The following is a 24,579-nucleotide window of genomic DNA, read 5'->3' on the forward strand; positions in this document are numbered from 1 at the left end:
TTGGGCAATCCCTCTCAAACAGTTGTTCTCCTCACCCTGGGGTAGAGGCTCCCCTCAGATACAGCTCAGTGTCTCCCAGGCCGAAGGCTCAGCAGCTGTGGAACTCAACAACCTCAGCTTTGAAGTTTGTAGAGCTTTGAGTGCCAACTTTCCCATGTTCTGTATCCAAGCACCACACCAACTTGGATCTCAACAGAAAGCTTGGTGAGACCAAATGGGCTTGTAGGGTGCCTGAGAGGAAGGCACCGGAAAAGAACACAGACCAGCAGCCTCACCAATTGCAGGTTGTAACCAGAATGGGAATTCTGAAAGCAGGGGGCTCGGTGGACTTTGCTGGCCCTGGGGGATATAAGTGGGCCTCAGCATGAGAAGGCATCATCAGGTCTAAGTCAGCTACCAGCAGGCCCAGATGCTGTACCCTTTTAATATAGCTCCTCATATTGTGGTAACCCCAATCATAAGATTATTCGGTTTCTACATCATAACTGTAATTTTGCTACTGTTATGAATTACAATGTGAATAACTGATATGTAAATGGTCTTAGGTGACCCCTGTATAAAGGTTGTTTGAGCCCTCCTAAGGGGTCATGACGCACAGGTTGAGAAGCATTGGGACAGGGGCTACCTATGCTAAAAGCATCATCTCACCTGAAAGCCACCAGGCAATGAGAGCCTCCAGCCAGAGCGGGAAGAGATACAGAAGATTCTACAGGTAAAGATGCCCAGAGCCCAGGAGTTTAGAATACAGGGCAGGCACAGACAGGGTGGGGGTACGGGCCGGCCAGGCACTACACAAGAGCATGGTTAGATTTTGCCAACACACCTGCACATCTCCAGAGGGAGGGCAGCTGGAAAGACAGGTGGTTCCGAGCTAAGTGCAGGCTCTGTTCCCCCACCATGCCTGGCCTCAACAACACAGCTAAGAAGAACTAAAGCCTGGCTGTGGAGGATCCAGCCACTCATATCCAGAAGCATCGACATAGCAGTGTTGGCACAGGCTCGGGGCAGAGGGAATCCCTGCCTCAGTGAGTCTGAGGTGCAGTCCATGGGCCTATGTGTGATAAAAACACCAAGTTCTTCCGCTTTTCTTGTTTGAGATGGAATCTTTCCATGTTGCCTAGGTTGGTCTTGAACTCCTGAATTAAAGCAATCTCCTTGCTCCAGCCTCTGAGTACCAGGATTACAGATACCTCCCAGTTTGGGCCAATGCACGGAGCCATATTGGATTTGGGCCTAGCCGCTTTTTGACTGCTTGGCTCAAAGTGGCTAGGTGACTCTGGGCTGTTTTGCCACAGAGACTCACCCCTCAGATGACTGCCATAAGTCTTAAGATTGTTGGACAAAGCCTCTCCCATGAATTTACGGCACAGGAGTATAACATTCAAGGGATGCCTCAGCTCGAGCAGATACCAGTTATCTCCTCAGTCTACACCGTGTCTCCACCACCTGACCTCATCGCCTGACTTCTTTGCCTCCAGCTATCACTGCCTATACCTCATCTCCCCCTCCTTCATATTTCCTAAAGGTCACTCCCCTACCTGAAAGCCTTAAAAGCTGTAACATTCATCCCAATAAACGAGACCTTGACAACAGAATCTTGCTTGGTCTCCTTCTTCTCTCGCCCCCCATTTAGGCCCAAGGGTAGCGCCCCTTCGGGACCCTGAATAACTGGGTCCCCGCTGGCGGGGACAGGCCAAGGCTTCTTGAAGCAGCCTCTGGGTTTCTGAAGAGTTGGGTTTTGCTTCAAACCAACACGGTGAGGTAAGAATACAAGGCCAATCCTCCTGTCGGGGAAATAAGCCATAATCCTGGGCAGTGGATTACTTACCATGGGAATACAGACATGTTTGTATGTTTGCCTGTGAACAGAGCAGCTAGGAGCCATGTTTCTCAGCAGCTGCCAGTGCCCACTAGTAGCCAAACAACGACGTTTATTCTGCCAGGTCAGGTCAGCCAACAATTTCAAGCTGTCCCAGTCAGCAGGCCCAGTTCCCACCCTCAGGTTCCTAGCTGTCAAAAAAGCAGTAGGTGCCCCTGAGCTGTGCAGCCTGCCATCTTCTAGTCTTTAACCTCTGGCATTTTCTACTGAAGGCAGGGGTCTAACACCTCTACCTCCCTCACCTGGCCTGGAAGTGAGGGCGAAGACTGACTTGCCCCCACCCTGCATCCCATCTGCCATGTACTGGTTAGGAGTCTAGACCCACTCCAGATTCTCCAAGGGAGAGAGGAAAAAATGAGTCGTTGCCCAAGGGCACCAAGAGCACAATGGTTAGAACAACATATCTCAGTCAAAATGGACTCCAGTTTCAGCCGTCTCATACACAGCCCAGTCCCATATGTTGGCAATCGGAAGAATCTGGAGTAGGTCAAATGCAGATTCAACCCCAGCACTATCACTGGTGATGAGCTGTGGGCAAGGTTCTTTTTCTGTCTACATCTACAGAGAATAACACCTTCCATACTTCCATAGTTGTCCTATGAATTGAGGGATAACTCACAAAAGGTTTAGCAGAGAGCCTGTCAGGATAGTACAAGCATCTGATAAACTGTGCTTAGAAGCCTGACTACCGCTGGGTGTGGGAATAGTGCCAACAGAATCCCAACAGAGGGAACTCTGTGAGTTTGAGGTCAGCCCAGTCTACACAGCAAGTTCCAGGCCAGCCAGGGCCCCAGAGTGGGAACAAATAAAAACTTGAACATAGATTTTCTCCTTTTCCAAGTAAAGGGGACAGTCATTGAACTGAGAGCTAGAGAGAACAGGAAGTAGTAGGAGGGTAACCAGGCTTGAGGGGTGTCGAATCTGCTTCCTCAGACTATATATAGGTCTGATGGATTGGTAGCTAGCCTGAGAGTAGCCCTGTAGCTCAGGGAGAGAAGAAGCCTGGGCAGCTGAGCTGCTGAGGGCAGAACAGAGGAGAGCCAGGGGTGTCTGCTGGAGAAGGCCGAGCACAGCTGTTGGGGGCGGGAGTGCCAACAGGAACACCTGTTTCTTGAATGGAGACAGAGCATCACGTCCTTGTGCTTGTCGCTCCTTCAGAGAGCAGAGGCACTCTACGGTCTGCAGACCAAGACTGGCACACCAGCTGGCACTACTCTGCTTGAAGCACAGTAGGGTTGTCCAGGGTGATGAAGCCATCTCTGACAGTTCCACCATCCCATTTCAGGTGGGACAGTGTGAGGGTTAGGAAAGCGCCTGAAATGAAGATGTGGTCCCTCTAGCCTAAGACCCTCTGGGGCACCATGTGGGAGTAGCATGCATGCTCTAAACCTTCCTTTCCACTGAAAGACTCATGCTTTTCTCAAAACAATAGAACCGTCAACGCAAAATGGAAATTCACCCCAACTAAAGAAGAGCAAGCTGCAACCTGACCCAAGAGGCAGGAGTTACTGTCACTGATGACAGAAGACAGAACGAGCGCCATGGCCTCCTTCGCAAAGATGCATTCCTTGCTTATACTCTTCTTTGGCTAACATGGGCAGAATGAATCCGAACTGGGACAACCCTGAATTGAAGTCCTTTCAACAAAATGGGTCTATATGCTTCAAAGGCATCAGTGCAAGTTAAAGAAAAGCTGAGACTGGAGAGGAGGCATAGGACTGTGACCACAGGACTCAGGAGGCGGGGAAATGGGGGCAGGAAGACAGAGCACTTCAAGATTAGCCGTTCTCAGTCATCCTCAGCTATACGGCAGGTTCAAAACCAGATTGGGGACTCATAAGAATCTGTCTCCGGGGGTGGGGTGGGGGTTGGCATACTAAGCTGGGTATGATGGTTATGCCTGCAGTCTCGGCACAGGGATGCTACAGCAGGAGGATAGTTTTGAGTTTGCAGCCACAAGGTGAGTCTTTGATGGTGGCCTGTATCTTTTTTTTTTTTAATTTAAAGATTTATTCATTTATTATATATAAGTACACTGTAGCTGTCTTCAGACACACCAGAAGAGGGCATCAGATCCCATTACAGATGGTTGTGAGTCACCATGTGGTTGCTGGGAATTGAACTCAGGACCTCTGGAAGAGCAGTCAGTGCTCTTAACTGCAGAGCCATCTCTCCAGCCCAGGCCTGTATCTTTAATCCCAGCACTCAGGAGACAGAAGAAGGTGGGTCTCTGTGAGTTTAAGGTCAGTTTGGTCTACCTGGTTGAATTCAGGCTGGCTAAGTCTACGCAGTGAGACGGGCTCACACAAGCAGCATGGTTAAAGAAACTAAAGACACACAGCACAGCAATGTAATCCTGGAGAAGAAAGCCATGAGGGACATAGGCAATCAGCAAAGAATAAAAACACTCGCACTGTGTGTGCATTGGTAGTTTTTCTTTTTAAAATTTTTTTACTCATATGCATGTGTGTGTAGGCACTGGACCCTTAGAAGTGGAGTTATAGGCAGTTGTGAGCCTCTGATGTGGGAGCTGGGAGCCACTGAGCCATCTCTCCAGCCCCAGTTATACTTCCTGGATTGAAAAGCATGTACGGGTTATATAAGATACTGCCCTTGCTCTCTTAGATGCACAAGTGTTGAGGGATGGACAGGAGTCATGATGTTTGGCATGTATTCTCAGAGACACAGGACAAAGTCCTACCTGCTGGACTAGCTCCCGAGACTCAGTTCACAAGTTTAAAGGGGCCTGCCTTTGAGTACATAATTGCAGCGGGGTAACCAGAAACCCCATTCTTGCTTGGCAAACTCAGCATGGCATAAACAGATTTAGTCTTATATGGCCAACAAATGGGGGTGGGGTGGGGTGGGGTGGGGTGAGGGTTTTGTAATCTTCAGGTCCACCACCTGGTGGCGCCTTTCTGCAACACATCTTTCTATGCACCAAGGGCAGAGCAGTGAGCCACAGCTCTCCTTCCAGCTGATAAAAAGGATGCAGGGACCACTCCATCAAAGACAAGCCTCTCTGCCTCTGCTAACTGGGTAACAGGCTGGACAGACATAGAGTCCATCGGGCGGCAGCATCACCAGCTATCTACTGCAGAGGTCCTGCAAGGTTCCCGATTTTCAGGAAGAAATCCAAGCTCTCCAGTAAGGCTGCCAGACCCTGGCTACCTCCCCACCTCACTGCCCTTATATGACGCTAAATGTAGCCCATGAGTCATGGGAGCTGTATGTACCGTGAACAGTCTTGCCCTACCCTTCTCTCTGGCCTCCTTGTCACCTCTCCGTCTTCATTGAAGTGTCTTGTCACCTACGACAGAGTATCATTTGCCAGCATTTGCCAGGGCTAGGTGGCCTTCTTTACCACCCAGAACACCAGAGCCTACCTCTGCACCCTTCCACTGGGCTGTGACTATTGGTTTGTTTACCTTCCCCCCACCCCAGGTTTGGGCTCCCAGAATGCAAGTCTGGCTCCTGGTCGGTGCCTGCCAAAAGGTTAAGAGCAAACAGGCCATGCATCTACAAGGCACCGAGGCCAGAGTTAGGGCAGGGGAGAGACAGCTGGATACGGAGCTATTCACAGGTGAATCTGCCCTCTGCCAGGCTGGGACTGATATGGGATCAGATGAGAACAGAGCCGGACAGACTAGGTAATGTCTACCAGCTCAGGGCGTCAGACACATGGACTCTGCTGGCATTGGGCAGTTTGACCAGAAAAAAAAAAAAATCCCCTGGCATACTGGGTGCAGTGGCACATGCCTATAATCCCAGCACCCAGGAAGCAGAGTCAGGAAGGCAGAAAGTCTGAGGCCAGACTGGGTTGCATAGTGAGAGCTGATCGGCAATCCCCCACCCCTTCTCCCACCAAAGGAAAAGAAAAACAAAAAGAACCACCCCAGTACTAGTGAGGCTGAGACAAGAGGATCACTGTGAATCGAAGCTAGCTACCCTAAGACCCATGTCAGAAATGCATGAGACAGGACATGGGTTGTTTGGATAGCAGAAAGATATCCCAACCATGGGACCAAACCCATTCATGTATAGAATCCCACAATGAGGAAGGGACAGACTAAACCTAAGGGATGCAAGATCTCTTGGAATGCAAGTGAGAGCTCTACATTCTTACACTGTCTATCCTAAGTGATTTTGGCTTACAGCTTTATAGTTTACAAAACAGCTACAAATACATAATTCTAACTGATCCTCCCCGGCACACACAGGAACATGCACACGGCCTAGAAAAAGAAAAGGAGACAGTGAGACTCCTAAGGTCTAACTTAAAAGCTGAGGCAGGAACACGGGTTTTCCCATTCTAAATCTGCATAAGCGCTTTGCTTCTGCAACTGTCCCCAGACGCCAGAGACAGCCAACCTCCCTACAGACCCGCTCTGTCTCAAGAAAGCAAGAGGAACTCACAGCTCACGAACAAGGGTTTCAAATCACGGGCCGCCACCCAAATGCCAGTTGGGAGAGCAAGACCAACATGGGGCCATGTAAACCAGGGTTCAAGACTTAGCTTCCATCACTCACTTGCTCTGTGACCCTAAGCCAGTTAACCCTTTGTGGGCCTCACTTTCCCCATTTTGAAAAAGGGGGTGGTAATATTTCCTTCATATAATGTTCAAAAGATCAGCTGTTATCTTGGGGCTGGCAGGAGAAAGACAAGTGTCCCTGGTATAGGTGTACCTGAAGGGCTAATTACTAGGATCCATTGTTAGGGCTTTTTCCCCCTCCCGCTAAACGCAGGGTCTTATTCAATATACAGACCAGGCTGATCTTAACCTGGGAGTCTCCTGTGCCTCTGCTTTCCAAGTGCTAGGATTGCAGGTAATGCACTGCCATGCCCTGCCTGGGTTCTTTTTAATTGCTACACCTTTCTCATTCATTCATTTATTTTTGTTTGTCAGAATGCTGGCCATAGAACCTGGGGCCTTACGCATAGAGACAAGCACCCTATCAATAAACTACCTGCAGAGCCAATGTCTGTCTTTTCATGACTGAGAAACCAGAGCCTGGAGCCGGGAGCCTGAGACTCTTGCCCTGGCTAGAGTGAGACAGACTTTCAGGGCTATTCCTTTGAATCTGAATGACATGACAGATATGACTGAGAGAGGACTGAATCCTCTCCTGATCTCCAAGGAACCACTGGAAGCCACTTCTTTGTGCTCTGGATGGATGCTGGGGGATGGGGAGGAGGATTAGTAATCTTTCCACTCCAGCCAGGATTCCCTGGTGACAAAGACTCATGACTGTGCTGTCATCTTCACTATCCCAAACAGTGATGATTCTGCTCAGTTTGTAAATCAAGAGGATACACACAGCTCCATTTGTTAGGAGAATATAACACTGTATCATTCTCTGCCTGCACTGTCCTGCCTGGGGTTACTAGTGAGAGGGCTACAGAGTGAGCCTCACCCACTGAGGCTGCTCTGCTCTGGGCCTGTGGGAGAATACCTGCTGTAGCCAGAGAGGAAGTGACTCAGCCAGGGGAAGTGGGAGGGGTGCTCGCAAAGGGCCTGCACAGCTCCCCCAAAGTACATCCGCTGCCATTAGGGAGCCTATCCTCAGCAGCACTTGATCTTGCTGGGCACTGCAGCTGGGGACAAGAAGGGGCCTGAAAAGCCCACTCTGCAGCTTGGGGATCCAGCTCTATCTTGTCCCCTCCAGGAGGCAGGCTTTACAAATTAGCCCCATACAAGGAGATTGTGTAATCACCACTTACTACCTTCAGGAGTCCCCCATGGGCTAGAAGACCAAGGTACTGGTCAGGGCAGGCTCAGGGCAGTTTTAGAAGAAAAGCCAGAGCATCACCAGTCCCTGTGGGTGCTGAAGTGGACCAGCTGCTCCTGAAGGCATTTCCCCAGCAGTCACTCTTAGAAGCCACCAGAATGGGTTCCAGGGCATTGTCGACAGTCCTGTCACCAGCTGACCCCCACCTCCCTGCCTCCGGAAGCAGCTGATGTGACAACAAATAATCTGTCAGGCTGTGTGGGTGTCAGAGGAAGGGACAGTCTTAATAGCTCTTTCTCGAGCTGTGCCGGCCTGGTAAAAGCAGCCAAGCACACTGTCTTGGTAGACATTTGTGATGGCCTTGGTTCAGCAAGGACCCTTGTGCCACGTGTGAAGAAGGGATCCTGGAGCAAGTCACCGACAGCTCTCCCTTGTCATACCAGTCTGCTCTAGCTCACTGGCTAGAAAAGAAGCTCACAGCAAGGAAGATCCTAGCATGTGACTCAGGGGCCTTTCAGCTCAAAATATCAGTTACTGCTTTGTGTGGTTGACTCAGCCCAACGACATTGCTGCCACAGGGTCCCATATGGAGTTCAATACTGTCACCCAGAATAGCTGAAACCAGGCAAAGAGAAAGCAACAAGAGATCAAAGAAGGGCTGGCTGTGTCTAAGAGCTACCTTTCTGTCCACTTTGTGACCTGGACACCTGTCTCTGTGCTCATAGTTTCCTCGCCTGGAAGAGAGGGGGGTGGCACTGGCCCCAAGTAGGATGCACCCTGAGGGACTGTCCTCAGAACCAACATACATAAACCAACATACATCTGGGCAGTGTCTAGCCCAGATGTTCAGGAAAGCTCAGGCTGAGCACAGATACACACAGCTTTTCCTTATATTGTCTGCATCAGCTTTAAAAGCAGCAGCACTGTATCATCCTGCAAGCAAGGCCATTTGAATCACAGCCATACACCGTTCTGTAACCGCTTCTATGCAAAGTTAAATCACAACTTTGGGCTTAAGATGTAGCTCAGCTTAAGAGAGCACTCTTGCCTACCTCCCAACACCACAGAACCTGTGTATCCAGGCATACATATGCCTGTAACCCCAGTACTTAAGAGGCTGAGACAGGAGGTTCAAAAGTTCTAGGTCAACCTCAGTGATCTCCAGACTGGCTTAGGCTTGATGAGACCCTATCAAAAACAACAACAACAACAACAACAACAACAACAAAACAACCAAGCCTGGATATCTTTAGTCTCAGCATGTAGAAGGCAGTGGCAGTTGGATCTCTGAGTTCAAGGCTAGCCAGGTGTACAGAGAACGTTCGTTCCAGGACAGCCGGGGCTACACAGAGAAATCCCATCTTGAAAAAACAAGCAACAAGCATCTTACAATACTGTGTGTACATACGATCCTATTTCGTTAAAGAAATTGCAAATACCCTTGAATTGCACAGGGAGCGTTTAGAAGAATTCAGAGAGGAAGGGACTTTTGCATTTCTTATTCATATTTTTTTGCATTATTTGGTTATTTCCTCATGGTTATGATAGTTATGAGAAGGTGTATTCTGGTGGCAGGTGGAAGCTAAGGGCCCCAGACATATGGCGCTGTGTGCTAAGGCAAGGGGGTCCCAGGAGTTAAGGATGGAAGGGAAGTATACTTTCCTTCAGACAGCTTGCAAACATGCCTATAAAGAATTTCCTGCTTGCCACCTGGTATCCAGACTCACGGCAGGGAGAGTCAGAGATCACTAACGAAGACAGAGTGGGTCACCCCAGCCCTGGGCCAGGAACCTGACCATGTCAGGCACTTAGCAACACTCGGTATCACAGTAACCTGTTTCAACCTCAGTGCAGGGACGGTTATATTCCTTCTACAGGAGAAGACACTGTGGTTGGAATAATTTGTTCAAGGTCATTTGGTGAGCATGTGACAGAGATGGGTTCCGAAGCCAGGTCTGACTGTGGCTAACGTGGTTTAAAGTGTCTCTATCTACTCCCCAGAGGGAGGAACAAGAGGACCTTGTCTCCAGGCAGTGGCAGTTCCATTCTCCACCCAAGGGAAGGATTGCTTCAGCCCTATCAAGGTCCCTTCCAGCTCTACAGCTCTTGACTCCAAAATTCTGGGGACTGGACTCCCCGGGGCCAAAGGCAGGCCAGGATGGAGGAAGGGGTAGCATGGGCTCCAGAGTCACACAAAGATGGATGTGCAAAGTCCCAGTTCACCCAGTTCACTGGCTGTTTAGCAGGGCAGGCTCCTTAATCCCTCTAATCCCTGACAAGCTGTTCTGTAAAGCAGAGACAAGCCCTACCCCCCAGAGGCCATCCAGGACAGTGTCCGCAGTAATCAACAGGGAACCTCTGATGGTCTGAAGCCTTCGGCTGCCCTTCATTTCCTTCCTGTTTTTTCCAGGAGAAAACACACCCCTTGCCCATGATGCACCCCTATCCTGGGATGCTGCCAGCACCAAACTCACTGTAAAAGCAGTAGGACTTTTCTTTGGGCCCCAGCCATGGGGCCCAAAGTCCCACAGTATGTTGGACCAAGTCACCCAAAGGCCAAGACATTCTCTCCCTAAAAGCACCGCTCTCCCTCTAACACACCTCATCATACCAATCCCAACTGTGACCATCTGCAGAGGCAAAAAAACACCTCTCAGGCCAACCCCTTTCTCTCTGATTCCCTCTCCTACGGCGGCCCACTCTCTTCATTCTGGACCCTTGGGCAGCAAACTTCTCAGAGACTGAAGAACCTATGTCTAGCCCTCTTGCACGGTAGGTGGCAGTCCGTATGCATATTTAGAGGGGACACTGCTTCCTGACAATGGGGTTTCCTTGAAAGCATCAGCCCAGTATAGCACTAAGCCCCTGAGTCCATATTCCCTCCCACCCACCCACTTATCCCCTTATCTGCCTTAGGTCAGAGAGAGATGGGCTGCTCTACCTGCTCTCCCAGTAGTAGCATATTTGCTGGGGAATAGCTATGAAGGCTTGACTCTCGGGGAGCTGAGAAAGGAGGGTGGTGAGTTCAAGGTCAGCCTGGTCTAGGTAGGAACTCTGAGGACAACCTGGTCTATTAGGGTAGGGCCTTGTCAAAGAAGAAGCTTTGAGGTAATAGCTCTTCTATACATTTGTTCCCTCAGGTACTTTGGGGTGGGCTAAACTGTATGAGATAAGTCAGGGTTTGGAGAAATGGCCTAGTGACTAAGAACACTTATTGCTCTTGCAGAGAACCTGAGTTCAGTTCATAGAACCCACATCAGATAGCTTATAACCACCTGTAACTCAAGCTCCAGGGCACATAAACTCACGCAGCCTCACATATACACAAACAAAGAATATGTAAGAAAAGAATGGGCTAGAGAGGAGACTAGAGGTTCAGAGCACTGTTTGCTCTTCCAGAGGTCCTGAGTTCAATTCCCAGCAACCATATGGTGGCTCACAACCATCTGTAATGGGATCTGATGCCCTCTTCTGGTTTGCAGGCATAAGTGCAGGCAGAACACTGTATGCATAATAAACAAACAAACAAACAAATCTATCTTTAAAAAGAAAAGAAAGTCAGTCTAGCTAAGTGCTTGCTCAGTTACACCCAAGATGGTACACAGCGTGTACTAGAAAGACAAGCATATAAATAGAACCATCTCTAAAATAGCAAGCCAATCAAGCGTGCAACACTAGCCTCTCCCCTCTTGGCTCTTGATTCCATGGCTTGCTAAGATGGGGGGGGGTCTGGGGGCCATCCTGAATCTTACTTAATGTTCTTGTTTCAGACCACTTTCTCATAGCCACCTCACTTGAGACAGGGTCTGGGTTGGGGATTTAGCTCAGTGGTAGAGCGCTTGCCTAGAAAGCGCAAGGCCCTGGGTTCGGTCCTCAGCTCCGAAAAACAGAAAGAAAGAAAAATAATTCATTATTAGAGACAGGGTCTAATGTATCCCAGGCTGGCTTCAAATTCACTGTGCAGATATCAACATGTCTTTCCCCTGTCTCTACCTCCCCAGTGCCAAATGGCGGGCATGTACCAGTATACTCAGTTTTTACGTCATACTAGAGATGAAGCCAGGGCTCCACGAATGCCAAGCAAGAATTCTACCAACAGAGACACCCCCATCGCCCCCATTCATTCTCATTCTCATACATCCCCCCCTCCCCTCTCTCTTCCCTTTCCCCTCCCTCTCTCCTTTTTTTTTTCCTAGACCAGACTGGCCGTGACCTTAAGAGATTAGCCTGCCTCTGCCTCTCGAGTGCTGGGGCATGTGCCACCACCACCAGGCCAGGGTTAACTCTTGGTCAATATCAGAAAGGTAATCTTATTTCATGGTCTTTCTAGGTAGGCTCTCCATGGGAGCTCTGAAAACTACCTCTAAATGAGGTTATTCAGGGACCATCCAGCGGTGGCTCAATTAAGGTAGCTATGAGCAGATTGGAAGGAATACACTAGAGTTTCTGAAACTTGACAAAGCTCATTTCTGTGGTCAAATGTGGGCAGAAGAAAGGTAAAGACAGACAGGCTGACCTCGTCCAAGGTGGAGATTCAGGTAAACCGGCAGGAAGCCTGGCCCAAGGCTGGACAGGGTTCTACAGGGCTGTGTATTTGAAACTCCTTTCCCTTGTGGGTGAACTCCAGGCTTTCTGAGAGGGGCTGGCTGATCCCACTGGCTGTTAATCTTCTCCCAGATTGTTGAATTGTCAATATCCCCTTTCTCACCCAAACCGAGATCTATCTGCAAGTTACTCATCATTCCTCCTCCTCCTCCTCCTCCTCCTCCTCCTCCAACCACCATTGTGGAACACTACAAGAGCCCAACGGGCTTCCCCACAAACAGGACTGACCCCTGCCCATCTTCCCCACCTCTACCCCCTATGCCCTGAACCAAGCCCTCTCTAGCCTGTGAGGCACTCACTCTCCCCTGCCCACTGGTCTTCTGAAGCCAGAGGGCTCTTTGTAAGACACAGGTGTTTCCAGCCCGCAGGCATCCATCAGCACAGAATATCAAAGCTCGATCATCTTCACTGAGTGCCTGCTTCTCTCTCTAGTTTCTCTCTCCTGCATATCCTGCAGCCAAGTCCTGTTATATCCTATGATGGAACCCCGGTGGTACCTAAACTGTATACGATAGAGTGCTTCCCAAACCTCCAGAAACTATCTATTCCTCAAAGTCTTAAGGGCTCTCCAAACTTCTCAATACCCTGATCCCCAGGTAAGTCATTCCTTCTGTTCCCTCCATCTGTACTTCATGCTGCACAGACTTCTGGAAAAGGCTCCCCAATACCTGTGCAAGTGCCAATGGACTGGGGTGCCTGTCCCTCTCTCCTCTTCCTTGCCCTTGTACCTAGCATGTGGCAGTCACATGTGGGAATTCACAAGTGATTCTCTACTTTGAGCCATCATACATGTAAGTATGGTGTACCACATGTTCATCAAGCATGACACTTCCTGCTGATGCTAAGTCAAGCTGCAGAGCAGCCTCGTTAGAGGGGACTCCAGAGAACCTGACATCCATCCTCCAGTTCACACTTCACAACGCTATCTATCAGCCAGGTGTGGAGGCACAAGTCTGTAAGCCCAGAGCTGGGGAGGCAGAGGCAGGAGGATCAACACAAATTTGAAGCCACCCTGGTCTACATAGAGAGACCCTGAACCACAGGGCCAAACCAATCTTATTTCTCAGCGGTTCTCCTACTTTTCTGGGGCCTGGGGCAGGGTTAAGACAGGGTCTCTATGTAGCCTTAGCTGTTCTAGAACTCACTGTGTAGAGCAGGATGGACTGAAACTCATGGAGATCTATCTGTTTCTGCCCCCTGCCCAACAATACCATGGCTAGCTCTGCTTCTGCTTCTGCAAAAGGCTTTAGGAGAAAGACAAATCTTCATTGCTGCTGCACAGCCTGGGAAGGCCCCATTTTCTTTTCAGAAAGAATACATAAAATGCAGTGCTCTCTTGACCCTCAGAACAAACAGCTCAACGGGACACAGCTCTAGTTCCTGTGAATTGCTTCAAGTAGTTTCCAGATCTCTCCAGCAGTCTGCCATGAAAACTACCATTCAGCAAACATCTACTGCACAGTGAATGCTGAATCCTAACTCTGCCACATCTGTCTTGATCCTCACAACGGCCCTATTGGGGAGGCAGTCCTCCTGCGTCTTTTTACAATGAGAAATCTGGGCAGAGAGAATATGTGGCTAGTTGAGTTGGGATTCAAATCAGATCTATTTGAGCCAAACAAGCTCTTAACCTCTCCATTAAAGGCACAAGAGAGAAAAATGTAACACGCCCTTATATCTGGCCTTCTGGTTGCCAATGGCTTAGGCAACCTGAGATCTCAGAGAGAAAAGGGCACTTTGGGGGGCACTGCAAGGGGTTATACACCTAGCATTGATCCAGTATGTCCATACCAACTCTCCTCTTGGAAGCATGTGGTGGTCTCTGATGAGGTGCCTCACTCTTTCACCCTCCTCGGCTCCTCACAGAGAATGTGATCTAAAATACAGATCTAGTCCTGTCACTCCTCAGCTCAAAGCTTTTTACTGGCCTCTCACTGGCCTGGACACAAAGTCCCAAATTATCAGTAAGATGCTCATTTTTTCATTAACTTATATTGCTTTACTTTGTACCCTGTTGACTTCCATGCAACTCTCCTGACCCAGCTGAGGTTGTCTCTCTCAAATTCTCTGTAATTTTCTCCAAACATCTCCCATTTTACCCTCACCTGGCTAAGCCTCCCCTTTCTCTCCTTCTAGACTCGGCTCCTGTCACTACGGTCCAGGCTTCCCGGACTGAGCTAGCAGCTTCCCATACTGGGTTCCCTCAGCACTCGGTTCCTGTTGCTTTTCTAGATCACATTTCAACTCTCTGCTTGCAGGTCAGTTTCCTCTAACTAGACAGCGAACTGGCTCAGATAGGGACCTCTTTATTATGTGTTAACTTAGTTCTCCACAATGACTCTCTTTGCCACTACCAGTGTTTTGCAAATGAAGACACTTACGAACGGTGGCAGGTCGGGCAACCATTAGGCTGCTGCACCAGAATTTGAATTTAAGGATTTCAGAGCAAGGTGACACACACCTTTAATTCCAGAATTTAAGGAGTATGCTTTCAAAACCTACTAATACCACACAGCACTTGGCTCTACAGGCCCTTTTGTTATGTGAAAAATGAATGAATGAATGAATGAATGAATGAATGAAGACTATCTCTGGCAGGTCGAGGTCTAACCTACAAACTGACATAACAGGACCTTTAAGGAGGAACTCACTGCAGTGTTTACAAATAAGGGCTGTAGGATTTTGCTCTTCCTTATCTCATGCAAAACTACTCAGCCAAGAGGGAAAGGCGCCCAGCCCAGCATGACTACCCTCTTCCTCAATGATTCTGAAAACCAGCAAAGCCAACCGGTTTCCTCCAGTGACTTAAAACAGAGCAAAGTCTATCCTGCCACTGAAAGCGGCTGTCATCTCTTCCTTCCGCCAACAACCTGGGGGAGTGGGGGTGGACAGAGAAGCCACCGGGAATCCGAAAGCTCCTACCCAAGATTGAAAGGTGGGGCCAAGCATTGTAGGAATGGGCGGACCTGACCAGGGTGGCAGGTGAAACACACTGACCACAGCAAGCTCTCCCACGGTGAAGACCGGCCCAACGTGGATCTGGCAAGCAGGTAGCTGTGACTCGCACCTGAACGCCGCCCAGGATGTGAAAATTCCCCAGCAGCGATGGTGTCGGTGCCAACGGGTGAGGGCTCCGGGAGGAAAACCTTGGCTGGCTCTCCTTGGGGACTAGTCCTAACTTTCAAGTCACTCTCTAGGTCAGAAGAGAAGCATGGAGAGGAGGAGGGGGCTCTCTCTCAGGGAAAACCTAGAGCGGGCCAAACGCCGGCTGCTTCGCTGACGGCTGAGTGGGTCTGGGCAAGGCGGGCAGTGCCCATTTCCCAGGGCTGCGGCGAAGACCGAGGCTCCTGGCAGTCGACGCCCCCGCCGCCGGGAAGGACAGACCCCGGTGGCGGAGGAGGAATTCACTATGGCCATTCTGGTCGCGCAGGTCGGCTTCGGGCTGTCACCGGGGTCCCTCTGCCACGGTGGCCCGCCCCGCCAGCACGCAGCCCCCACCCGGCTCTGCGTCCCGGGACCCCCCGCTCACCTTTCCCGGGGGATCAGCGCTGCTTGCCCATAGTCCGCAGCCCAGAGCCCGGGCTGCTCGGCGCTCCGTCCCGGTGGCCGGGGCCGGGCCGGGGGCGTGGGAGCCGCTCACCGCCGCCTCCCAGCGCAGCCGCCAGAGCTGCCGCCGCCGCCTCCCTCCATGGCTGCGGCGCCGCCACCTGACAACGGAAGTGACGCATAGGCCCTCGGCCCCGCCCCCCGCCCCCTCGCCTGAGTCTGGGGTTGGTGCGCCATCTTCAGGATGGGCGGAAACCGTCAGGCAGGCAGCACAGATTAGATCTCCAATTGGTTCTGGGTGGAGTCTGAGTCAAAATCTGTAAAGCGATTGGACAGTTAGGGGGCGGTACTTACCGCTAATCTACATCTACAGTGAGACTGGGACCGAGGCGCCGCCCCGCTTTGGCTCTGCAGAACCTCGTCGACTTTCTGCTCTCCTTGCTGGGGTTGGGGAATACCTCTAAGTGGCTGCAAAAACCGCCAACTGCACTGCATTCTTTAGAAAAGTGTCCTTTCCTTGCTCCTCATTTCTCGGCTTCTGGAAATTCATGTGGGAAAGCGCTGAAGTTGGGTTCAAGAGAAGTCACGAATTGCTGTCGCTACTGTCACAATTCATTTCACTGTGGGCCCTTCAGAAACCCCAAAGATGGCCTAGTTCTTTTTGGACATCCCTAGAGTCTTGTCCAGGGAGATTGCAGTGAAGAGTTCCAATGAACGATCTCAGCCGGCTGTCTACCTCACTCCCTGCTGCCAGTTTCCGTCCCTTTCTCCTCCTTCAGCAGCCACGCCCTCCATGAATCAGCTTCTTGCACCAGCAGATGAGCCCTTTAAAGGGATTGCATCAGTCTGGTGACTCACTGGGGGCCCTCAAAAATCCTGGCTTCCGTCCACTGCTGTGTAGAAGCGGCCAGAAGGGCTCGGTGGCAGCAGTACCAGCGGCCATAGTCCCACTCCTTTGTCTCAGAGTTAACAAGTGTACTTGATGACTCTCAGCTTTTTTTCTCCCCTCCCCTGGGTCATTCTGTTTCCACGTGTAGACTCACGTGGCCACGACTAAGCCCTGCTAGGAGTAAATGTTTGTCACATTTTCACAAGGTATTGCTGGGACAGGAAGGCTGGTCTTCATGAGGTCCCAGCCTGCATCCTTTCTTAGTCCCTTTGAATGCTTGGTGGCCACTCAGCTGCAGATAATGCTGAAAAACTAGTAATAAGAGCAGCTCCCAAGGCCTTGGCTTTGGGAAGCATTTTTAGAGACCTGTTTACAAAGGCAGAAGGTAGCACTCAGAGAGGGGAACCTTTGCCATGACACTCAGCTAATAATAGTTGGACTGTGGTTTGAATAAAGTTTGGTGGATTCCAAAAGGCTAGCGCTTGAATCTCCGTTGTATCACTTACAAACTAGGCAACTCAGTGTAAATCCTGATTGTCTGAGTGGGGATAACACATCACACCAACTCTGGGAGGACCCGAAGAGTTTCACATCCAGCTCACCACACCCTATAAATGCCCACTGGTCTCAGTCAGGGAACCTCTAGGAGGCACATGACCCAAAGGCAGGGCACCCAGAAGCCAGGCCCACTTTGCTCTTCTCTATGACAAAGTGGAGAGAGTAAGGATTCCGGAAGCCCTGCCTTTGACACAGAGGAGTCTTGGGTTTTCTAGATCTCTTAATTATCAGTAAGATGAATCACTGGGCGCTGACACCACCATCCCAACTCCGGGTAGGCTCTCAGCTGACTCAAAATATAGACGTTTTAACAAAGCAGAGGAGGAGAAAGAGGGTAAGGAATAGAAACTAAAAGTGCCAGCCAGAGGAGTTAAAAAAAAAAAAACCAAAACTGTCATCAGGACACCAACTCAAGGATCTCTGGGACATACATGCGTGGTGACAGTCTCCTGCTGGCTCTCCAACTCTGGCTCACTGGCAGATGGTGCTGCCATAACAAAGTGACACCTGTCACAACAGCTCAACGTGGCTTCTTGAAGAGGGGTAGGCAGATTGGACTATCACAGGAGGAGGGGAGGAGACCTCACCCCCAGGAGCGGCTTCAGACTATAGAACTGCAGCCCTACTTACTTAGCAGCTGGTTTTCAGCTTCTCTGGGTCCAAGCTCCAAGGCCTGAGTATGGCAAGGTTTTGGTGTTGGTTTTGCTTTGTTGGTGCATGGGACCAAATCTATGGCCTCTTCTGAGGTAGAGGATATTTCACCACTGAGCTGTATCTCCTCTGCTTTTGTTTTTGAGATGGAGTCTTGGTAAGCTGCTCAGGAGGGCGCTCCACTCAGTCTATAGTACTGTCTGGCTTTGAACCTGTAACTTACCTCCACTTCCCCAACAGCCTGGTTATAGGCCTGCACTACCCGATCCAGTGGTATGTCAAGTTTTGAGTGTCCCACTCACACTGGGGATGAGCAATAGAATGAATGCCAAGAGTACTGGGAAACACATGAGTGCCACAGTGGCTGGAGAAGTAGCCCCGATGGTACAATGCTGGCCTTAGCATGGGTGAAGCGCTGAGTCCCAACCCTACTATTACAGTAAACCGAGCATGTAATCCCAGTGTCCTTCCTTGAAGGCCGGCTTGGACTACATGAGACCACGTGTTAAAGAACAAATACAAAATAAAAGCACCACGGTTCAGAGATGGAATCTGGTACTAGGGAAGCCTGACTTCAAATTCCCACTGTCATTCACCTTGAGCCTTCATCTTCTACTTGTGTCTGATGAAGCTGTTAGTGCACATACACGGGGTAAGCCTGCAGCTCTGCACCCTGTGGGACTCCCCAAGCTCCCAACACAGGGCGTAGTAGTTGACTACTTCTGACCACATTATGCTGCCCAGTAGCACTCATTTAACTCTGGGGAAGAGTCCCCTCCCTTTCTGGAGTGACATTTAAAAACTGTTTGTTTTTTTTTCCCCTTTAAAAACCATGTTTCCTCCAAAGGTCACGCCACGCCCTCCCACCTTCTGAGACAGCGTCTTGCTATGTATCTCTGGCCTAGAACTCATTCTGTAGGCAGACCGGGCTAGCCTTGCAACTCAGGAAAATCCACCTGCCCCTGCCTCTGAGGACCAGAGGCATGGGCTACCTAGGCGGACCTCCAGCCTTAGCTAACAGCCATTAAGCTTGTGACTAAGGTAAGCCTTAGCTACCTAGCATGCTAACCTTGCTGTTGGGGCAATTCTATGCCCTTGTTGAATCTAAGCTGCTCTCACCCTTCTTCACAAAATGTACTGTATCTCTGGGTCTTCCTGGAACATTAATGAGAGCTTCAAGGGTCCTTGTTACCTTTGCCCACCCTTAAGCCGGGGATGCCAGACTAGCGCTCTCTGGACTGGTTTAAGTCCCACCTGCTCAGCCGTGCTGAGGCAAGGGCAGACTCTTGTCCCTTGCATGTTTCTGGCATGAGCCAATTTATAAATGTCCATTCAGCATTCTGAACTTCTGTGATCTCCTCCCTACAAACAACCCTGATTGGGCCCCCCCCCCCAAAAAAAAAAAAAAAAAAAAAAACAGCTCTTCTCTCCAGGAATGAGAGGTGAGTATGAACAAAGCTGCTTGAACATTCAGTTCTTGGGGGTTCTGCCATCAATGGGACCCCCCCACACACTCTGGCTGGAGCTGCAGGAAGGGTGGATGTGAAAGCGTGGGCAAATACCATGGCCGTCTAGACTATAGTACCATCTTGAAACGCACTGCTGTCTTGTCCCTGGTGTTCTTGGGTCCCTCTTGTTCACAGCTAAGTCACCCTCCGTTTGTTACCTCGGGGAACAGAAGACACAACAGAATGCAGAGACTATTTTTAGTTTCTGAATTCCAAAAGCCCAGCCTTCAGGAAGGAATGGAAAGATTGCCTGTGTAGAAACAAATTTAGAAAACCATGGAAAAGGTGGATGTGGGCGCCTGAGACATGTCTATGTGTGCGTGTGTGTGCGTGTGTATGTGTGTGTATGTATGTGTGTGTGTGTGTTCCAGCTGGGACTCAGGGGCTGCCAGGAGACAGGAGCTAGCTCGTTTCCCTCTGTGAGGCAACGAGACCCTCCGGAGACAGAGAGCTCTCAGGGTGTGGGTTACATTTGGCCTAATTGATGTGAGGTCCTAAGAGGACCTAAAGAGAGCAGAAAAGAGCCTGATAAACCTAAGCGGGCTGCAGTGGTACATTCCGGCAATACCAGTGCTTGGGAGGTAGAAGCAGTGAGGCCAGCCTGGTCCACATGAATTCCAAGGCAGCCAGGGCCACATAGTAAAACTGTCTTTAAAGGAGAAGAAAGAAAATAAAGTCCTATGCTGGAGACAGCTCCACGTGAAGAACACTGGTTGTTCTTGCACAGGACCCAGATTCAATCCCAAGCACCTGCTTGGTGGCTCACTTCTATCCATAACTGCAGTTCCAGGAAACCAATGTGTTCTTCTGACCTCGGAGGACACCGGGTATTCAGACGGTGCCTGTACATACATGTAGGCAGAACACTCAGACACGGGGAAAAGAATCAGAATGAGGGGCAGCACCTTCGCTGTGCTTCCTTAGACCATTTTTTTTTTTAATTTCTTGCACTGTTTTTGTTTTTGGAGATAGGGTTTCTCTATCCTGGAACTCGCTCTGTAGACCAGGCTGGCCTCAAACTGATAGAGATCTGCTTGCCTCTGCCTTCTGAGTGCAGAGATTAAAGGTGTTATCTACCACCATTTGGCTAAAACACTTAGCACGGACTAGCCTCAAACTCATGATCCTCCTGCCTCTGCCTCCTTCATTAAATCCTACTGTGTGCACCACTACTCCTGGTCTGCTTTGGTTTTTTGAGGCAGAATTTCACCCTTAGCCGAGGCTGATCCTTGTTCCTTAGCCTCCTGAAAGCCAGGATTATACATGTGAAGCACTATGCCTGGCTGAGATCAATTTCTTATTAGCTGAACTCTCCAGCCTGAGAGGAGGACCAGGGCATCCAGACTCTGGGCTTTAATGACTAGCAGGAAAATGATAGTCTCAAGGACTCTCCAACAGAAAGGCCACTTTCCGTTAGATTTCTTCGTAATAATCTGGGAAACAGGGCCACAATCCAGACCAAGTAAATCCTGGTGTGCTCTCCACCTGCACTCTGCTCCTACACAGGAGCCGGAAGCCCAGTATACACCAGGCAGGGCATCAGGCAGAGGCCCAGAGCATCAGAGCATGCGCATCGCAGGACGTGGACTACAAGTCCCAGGAGTTTGGTTTTATGAGAAAAGAAACAAATGCCAAGAGAAATGGGATGTTAGAGGTGATTCACTCCAAACACTCTCAAGTAATCCTCACCGGCAGAGTTAACAACTCCTTGATGGATGGGGTCAATCAGTGAATGGAGATTCCAGATACAAATGATCAAAAAGAGGGATTGTCACCTACCCCAAGGCCACCAGCAGAAGGAATTCTGGGTCCCAAGGTGTGTCTGAAAAGTGGAACCCTATGAAAGGCAGCTGTGACGTGTCTATAAGACACCAGGTCATTGGTGGGGAAGGATGGACGGGAGTTGGCTCAGAACACTGGAGGTCCCTGAGGTGGTGCTGGAATTTGAATGAGGACACAGTCTCATGGCCTTTTGGAGGGGAACTCTCGACGACCTTGACCCTTGCCACCAAAGTTGCGCACACGGTGGATGATCTGTAGCTGCTGCTCGATTGTGGCAGTGATGTTCACACCGTCTGGGATATGGACATATCGGACATTACGACCTGTCACGAAAAGGTCATCCAACTCAACCCGATGCCCCCAGCGGTCGGTGTAGGTGACGTTGGCCAGGCGGATGTTCATGAAAGCATCAACGTTGTCGATGCGTCCTCGGGCCACACTCTCATCTCGAAGGTCCACAGTGGTTATTTGTCCCTGGAGGCCTTGCAACAGGATGATCAGGCTGTTCTCAGAGATGGTTCGCTCCTTCACAGAGTGGCTCAGTGCCATTTTTCCACATTGGTTGGCTGCTCACTGTGGGCAGGAACACACAGATAGATGGTAACTTACCTTTGCAAAGCCCTGCAACCCCACACTAGTGCTCCGGACCCCTCACTGCACTGGATACACCTGGGGAAACTTTTGCCTGGCCTACGCATCCCACGCAACCCACGCATCCCAGAGATATAGATTCACTTGCCTGGGAAGGAGAGGCCCAGATTGTTTTGGTTTTGTTGTTGTTTTTAAAGACAGGGTCTTACTATATCTCTCTGAGTAGGCTAGAACTTGATATGAAAACAAGTGTGGCCTGGAACTCGCAGAGATCAACCTGTCTCTTCTCACAGGTACTGAGATTCAAGGTTGTGCTATTTTTAAATGATTTTGGGACAGGGTTTCTCTAGGTTGCCCTGGCTGTTCTGGAACTCTCTATGTAGACCAGGCTGGTCTCAAAGTCATCAAGATCCTCCTACCTCTGCCTCTCTAGTGCTGGGATTTAAAGGCGTGTGCCACTATGTTTAGTTTATACCTTTTTTTTTTTTTTTTAAAAAGGGCCCCTGATAATTTTAATGTGCCAATCGGCTTGAGAACCACTACTGTAAATTGTAATTTATGTATGTCCTCTGCCAAGCGCTTGTTAATATGCAATCTAGCCAAGCATGATGGCGCACACTTAAAGTCTGAGGCAGGAGAAGCACCCTAAATGCCAAACCGGCCTGAACTATATCGTGAACTCCAGGTCAATCTGGATTATGGAATGTTTCCAAAACAAAACAAGCCAAGCCTAGCCAACCAAGATGCATGCATTTAAGCCCAGCACTCAGGAGGCAGAGGCAGGTGGATCTCCGAGTTACAGACCGACACCCTGTCTTAAAACAAAATCCAAAAGGACAGTCTTTGAGACCTCCAGGCAGGCCCTGACTTTAGCTCCGGTTCTGCTGCTTCCAGGAAGGGAGGCCTGGGGCTTGCCATTAGCGGTCAAGCTTGTTAGTCCCATCCGGGAAAGCCGAGTGCCTAGTGCGTCCCTTTCCTCACCGCGCGTAAGGGGTTTGGGAAGAAGAGTCCGCAGCCAGTGCGCCAAGGGAAGAGGCCGCCCGGGTCCCAGCGAACCCTAGTCCCCACACTCTACTGCCCGACCCACCGCGTGATGCCTTCCGCCTTCCGCGCGCTACGCCGCCAAAACCCGCCTGTGTCTAGGGGAACACCCACGGAGGCTCAGAGAAGCCATGGCAACCGCGGGAGACCCAGAGCATCAGAGCATGCGCATCGCAGGACGCGGACTACAAGTCCCAGGAGGCCGCGCGCCTCACGTCCACTCCCCTTCTCTACCTAGTTTTCCACCTTTGTAGGCTTCCACCTTTGGGGCTTGGAGCTGTGTCCCCTATTGGCCTTCTAAGCTGATGGCGCTGCGTGAGAAAGAGCATCTGGAAAAAAAAAAAAATAAGGGAAAAAAAAGTTAAACGTTCTTCACCTGATTAAAATTCAGCGAATGTGGCCGGACGTGGTGGCAAACTCCCTTAATTCCAGCGACTCCAGAGACAGAGGCGCTCTGTGAGTTGGAGAGACCAGGAGAGCAAGGATAGCTAACCCTGTCTCAAAGAGGAAAACACAGGGCTATGGAGAGAGTGCTAAACTTTAGCAATTAAGACCGCACACGGTCTGGAGAGATGGCTCAGCGTTAAGAGCACTGACTGCTCTTCCAGAGTTCCTGAGTTCAATTCCCAGCAACCACATGGTGGCTCACAACCATCCATAATGAAGTCCGATGAAATAAATTTTTTCTTTTTTCTTTTTTTCGGAGCTGGGGACCGAACCCAGGGCCTTGCGCTTGCTAGGCAAGTGTTCTACCGTTGAGCTAAATCCCCAACCCCCAAAATAAATCTTAAAAAAACAAAACTGTATATTATTGCAGATGGCCTAAATCTGATTCCCAGCTCACAAGTGCCTGTAATTAACAGTTAAAAATAAAATCTAGAGCTGGGCATGGAAGCACACATCTTTAATCCTAGCACTCGGAGACAGAGGCAGGTGGACCTCTGTACTTCAAAGCCAGCCTTGGTCTACAAAGGTCAGCCAGAAGCCCTGTCTTGAAAAACAAAACAAATCTAGTAAGGTTTAATTTTAACTTATCTGTTTCTGTGTTCGCGTATAATGGCATACAATGTGTGAGTGGTGGCTGCTCTCAGAAGGCAGCATCAATTCCATGGGACTACAGGTACAGCTGGTGAGAACTGAACTCAGGTCCTCTGAAAGAGTGTATGTGTTCTTAACACCTGAGCCATTTCTCCTGCTCCTAAAAATAACAAATAACATCTTTATATCTTTATTTAAAGTGTGTGTGTGTGTGTGTGTGTGTGTGTGTGTGTGTGTGTGTGTGTGTGTGTGTGTGTGTTGGCCAGGAGGGCTAGAAGAGGGTGTCTGATCCCCTGGAACTGGAGTTATAGTTGTGAGCCCATTGTGAGCTACTTGCTGGATGTGGGTACTGGGAACCCGATTCGGGTTCTCTGCAAGAGCTGGATGTATTGTTCTTTCATTTTTTAGGAGTGTGGGGTTTGAGAGAGGGCCTCTCTCTAGAGACCTAGCTGTCCTAGAACTTGTTCTATAGACCAGGCTAGCCTCAAACTCAGAGAGATCTGCCTGCCTCTGCCTCCCAAGTGCTGGAATTACAGGTATGCACCACCACAATTGGCTGGAAAATAACTCTTTTTAAACTGTGAATTGTTTTTGTTTTGCAGTTGGGTCTCTGGTAGCCCATTCTGTCTTGAGTTCACTATGTTCTGAAGGACCTTGAGCCTCGTTCTCTGGCTTCTGCCTCCCAAATACTGGGACTATGTGCATAGGCCCTACTCTCTATCTGATCAGATTATTACTAAGGCCTGCTTTGTTCACTGTGT

General features: G+C 49.9%; 2 protein-coding genes across 5 annotated transcripts in view; both read right to left on the reverse strand.

Moving 5' to 3' along the window:
- Stk40 (serine/threonine kinase 40) overlaps positions 1 to 15,895 on the reverse strand; it is a 36,816-nt gene extending 20,921 nt beyond the window's left edge. The window contains exon 1 of the mRNA XM_032898127.1: positions 15,744 to 15,895. The gene's annotated coding sequence lies outside the window, so the exon portion shown is untranslated. The remainder of the gene's footprint in view (positions 1 to 15,743) is intronic.
- A 5,059-nt stretch (positions 15,896 to 20,954) lies between these two features.
- Lsm10 (LSM10, U7 small nuclear RNA associated) lies at positions 20,955 to 23,104 on the reverse strand. 4 transcript variants are annotated; one of them, XM_032898139.1, is made up of 2 exons: positions 22,827 to 22,925; positions 20,955 to 21,721 (listed from the first exon to the last, which is right to left on the reverse strand). In XM_032898139.1, exon 2 carries the CDS (start codon positions 21,695 to 21,697, stop codon positions 21,329 to 21,331), a length of 369 nt encoding a protein of 122 aa, XP_032754030.1. In that variant the 5' UTR covers positions 21,698 to 21,721; positions 22,827 to 22,925; the 3' UTR covers positions 20,955 to 21,328. The 4 variants fall into 4 exon arrangements, with proteins under 4 accessions (XP_032754030.1, XP_032754053.1, XP_032754039.1 ...); XM_032898162.1 differs by lacking the exon at positions 22,827 to 22,925 and adding an exon at positions 23,015 to 23,104 and having other exon boundaries at positions 20,961 to 21,721; XM_032898148.1 differs by lacking the exon at positions 22,827 to 22,925 and adding an exon at positions 22,721 to 22,818 and having other exon boundaries at positions 20,961 to 21,721.
- Positions 23,105 to 24,579: the final 1,475 nt, after the last annotated feature.

Source organism: Rattus rattus, chromosome 1 (genome assembly GCF_011064425.1).
Source record: "Rattus rattus isolate New Zealand chromosome 1, Rrattus_CSIRO_v1, whole genome shotgun sequence".
NCBI classification, from domain to species: domain Eukaryota; kingdom Metazoa; phylum Chordata; class Mammalia; order Rodentia; family Muridae; genus Rattus; species Rattus rattus.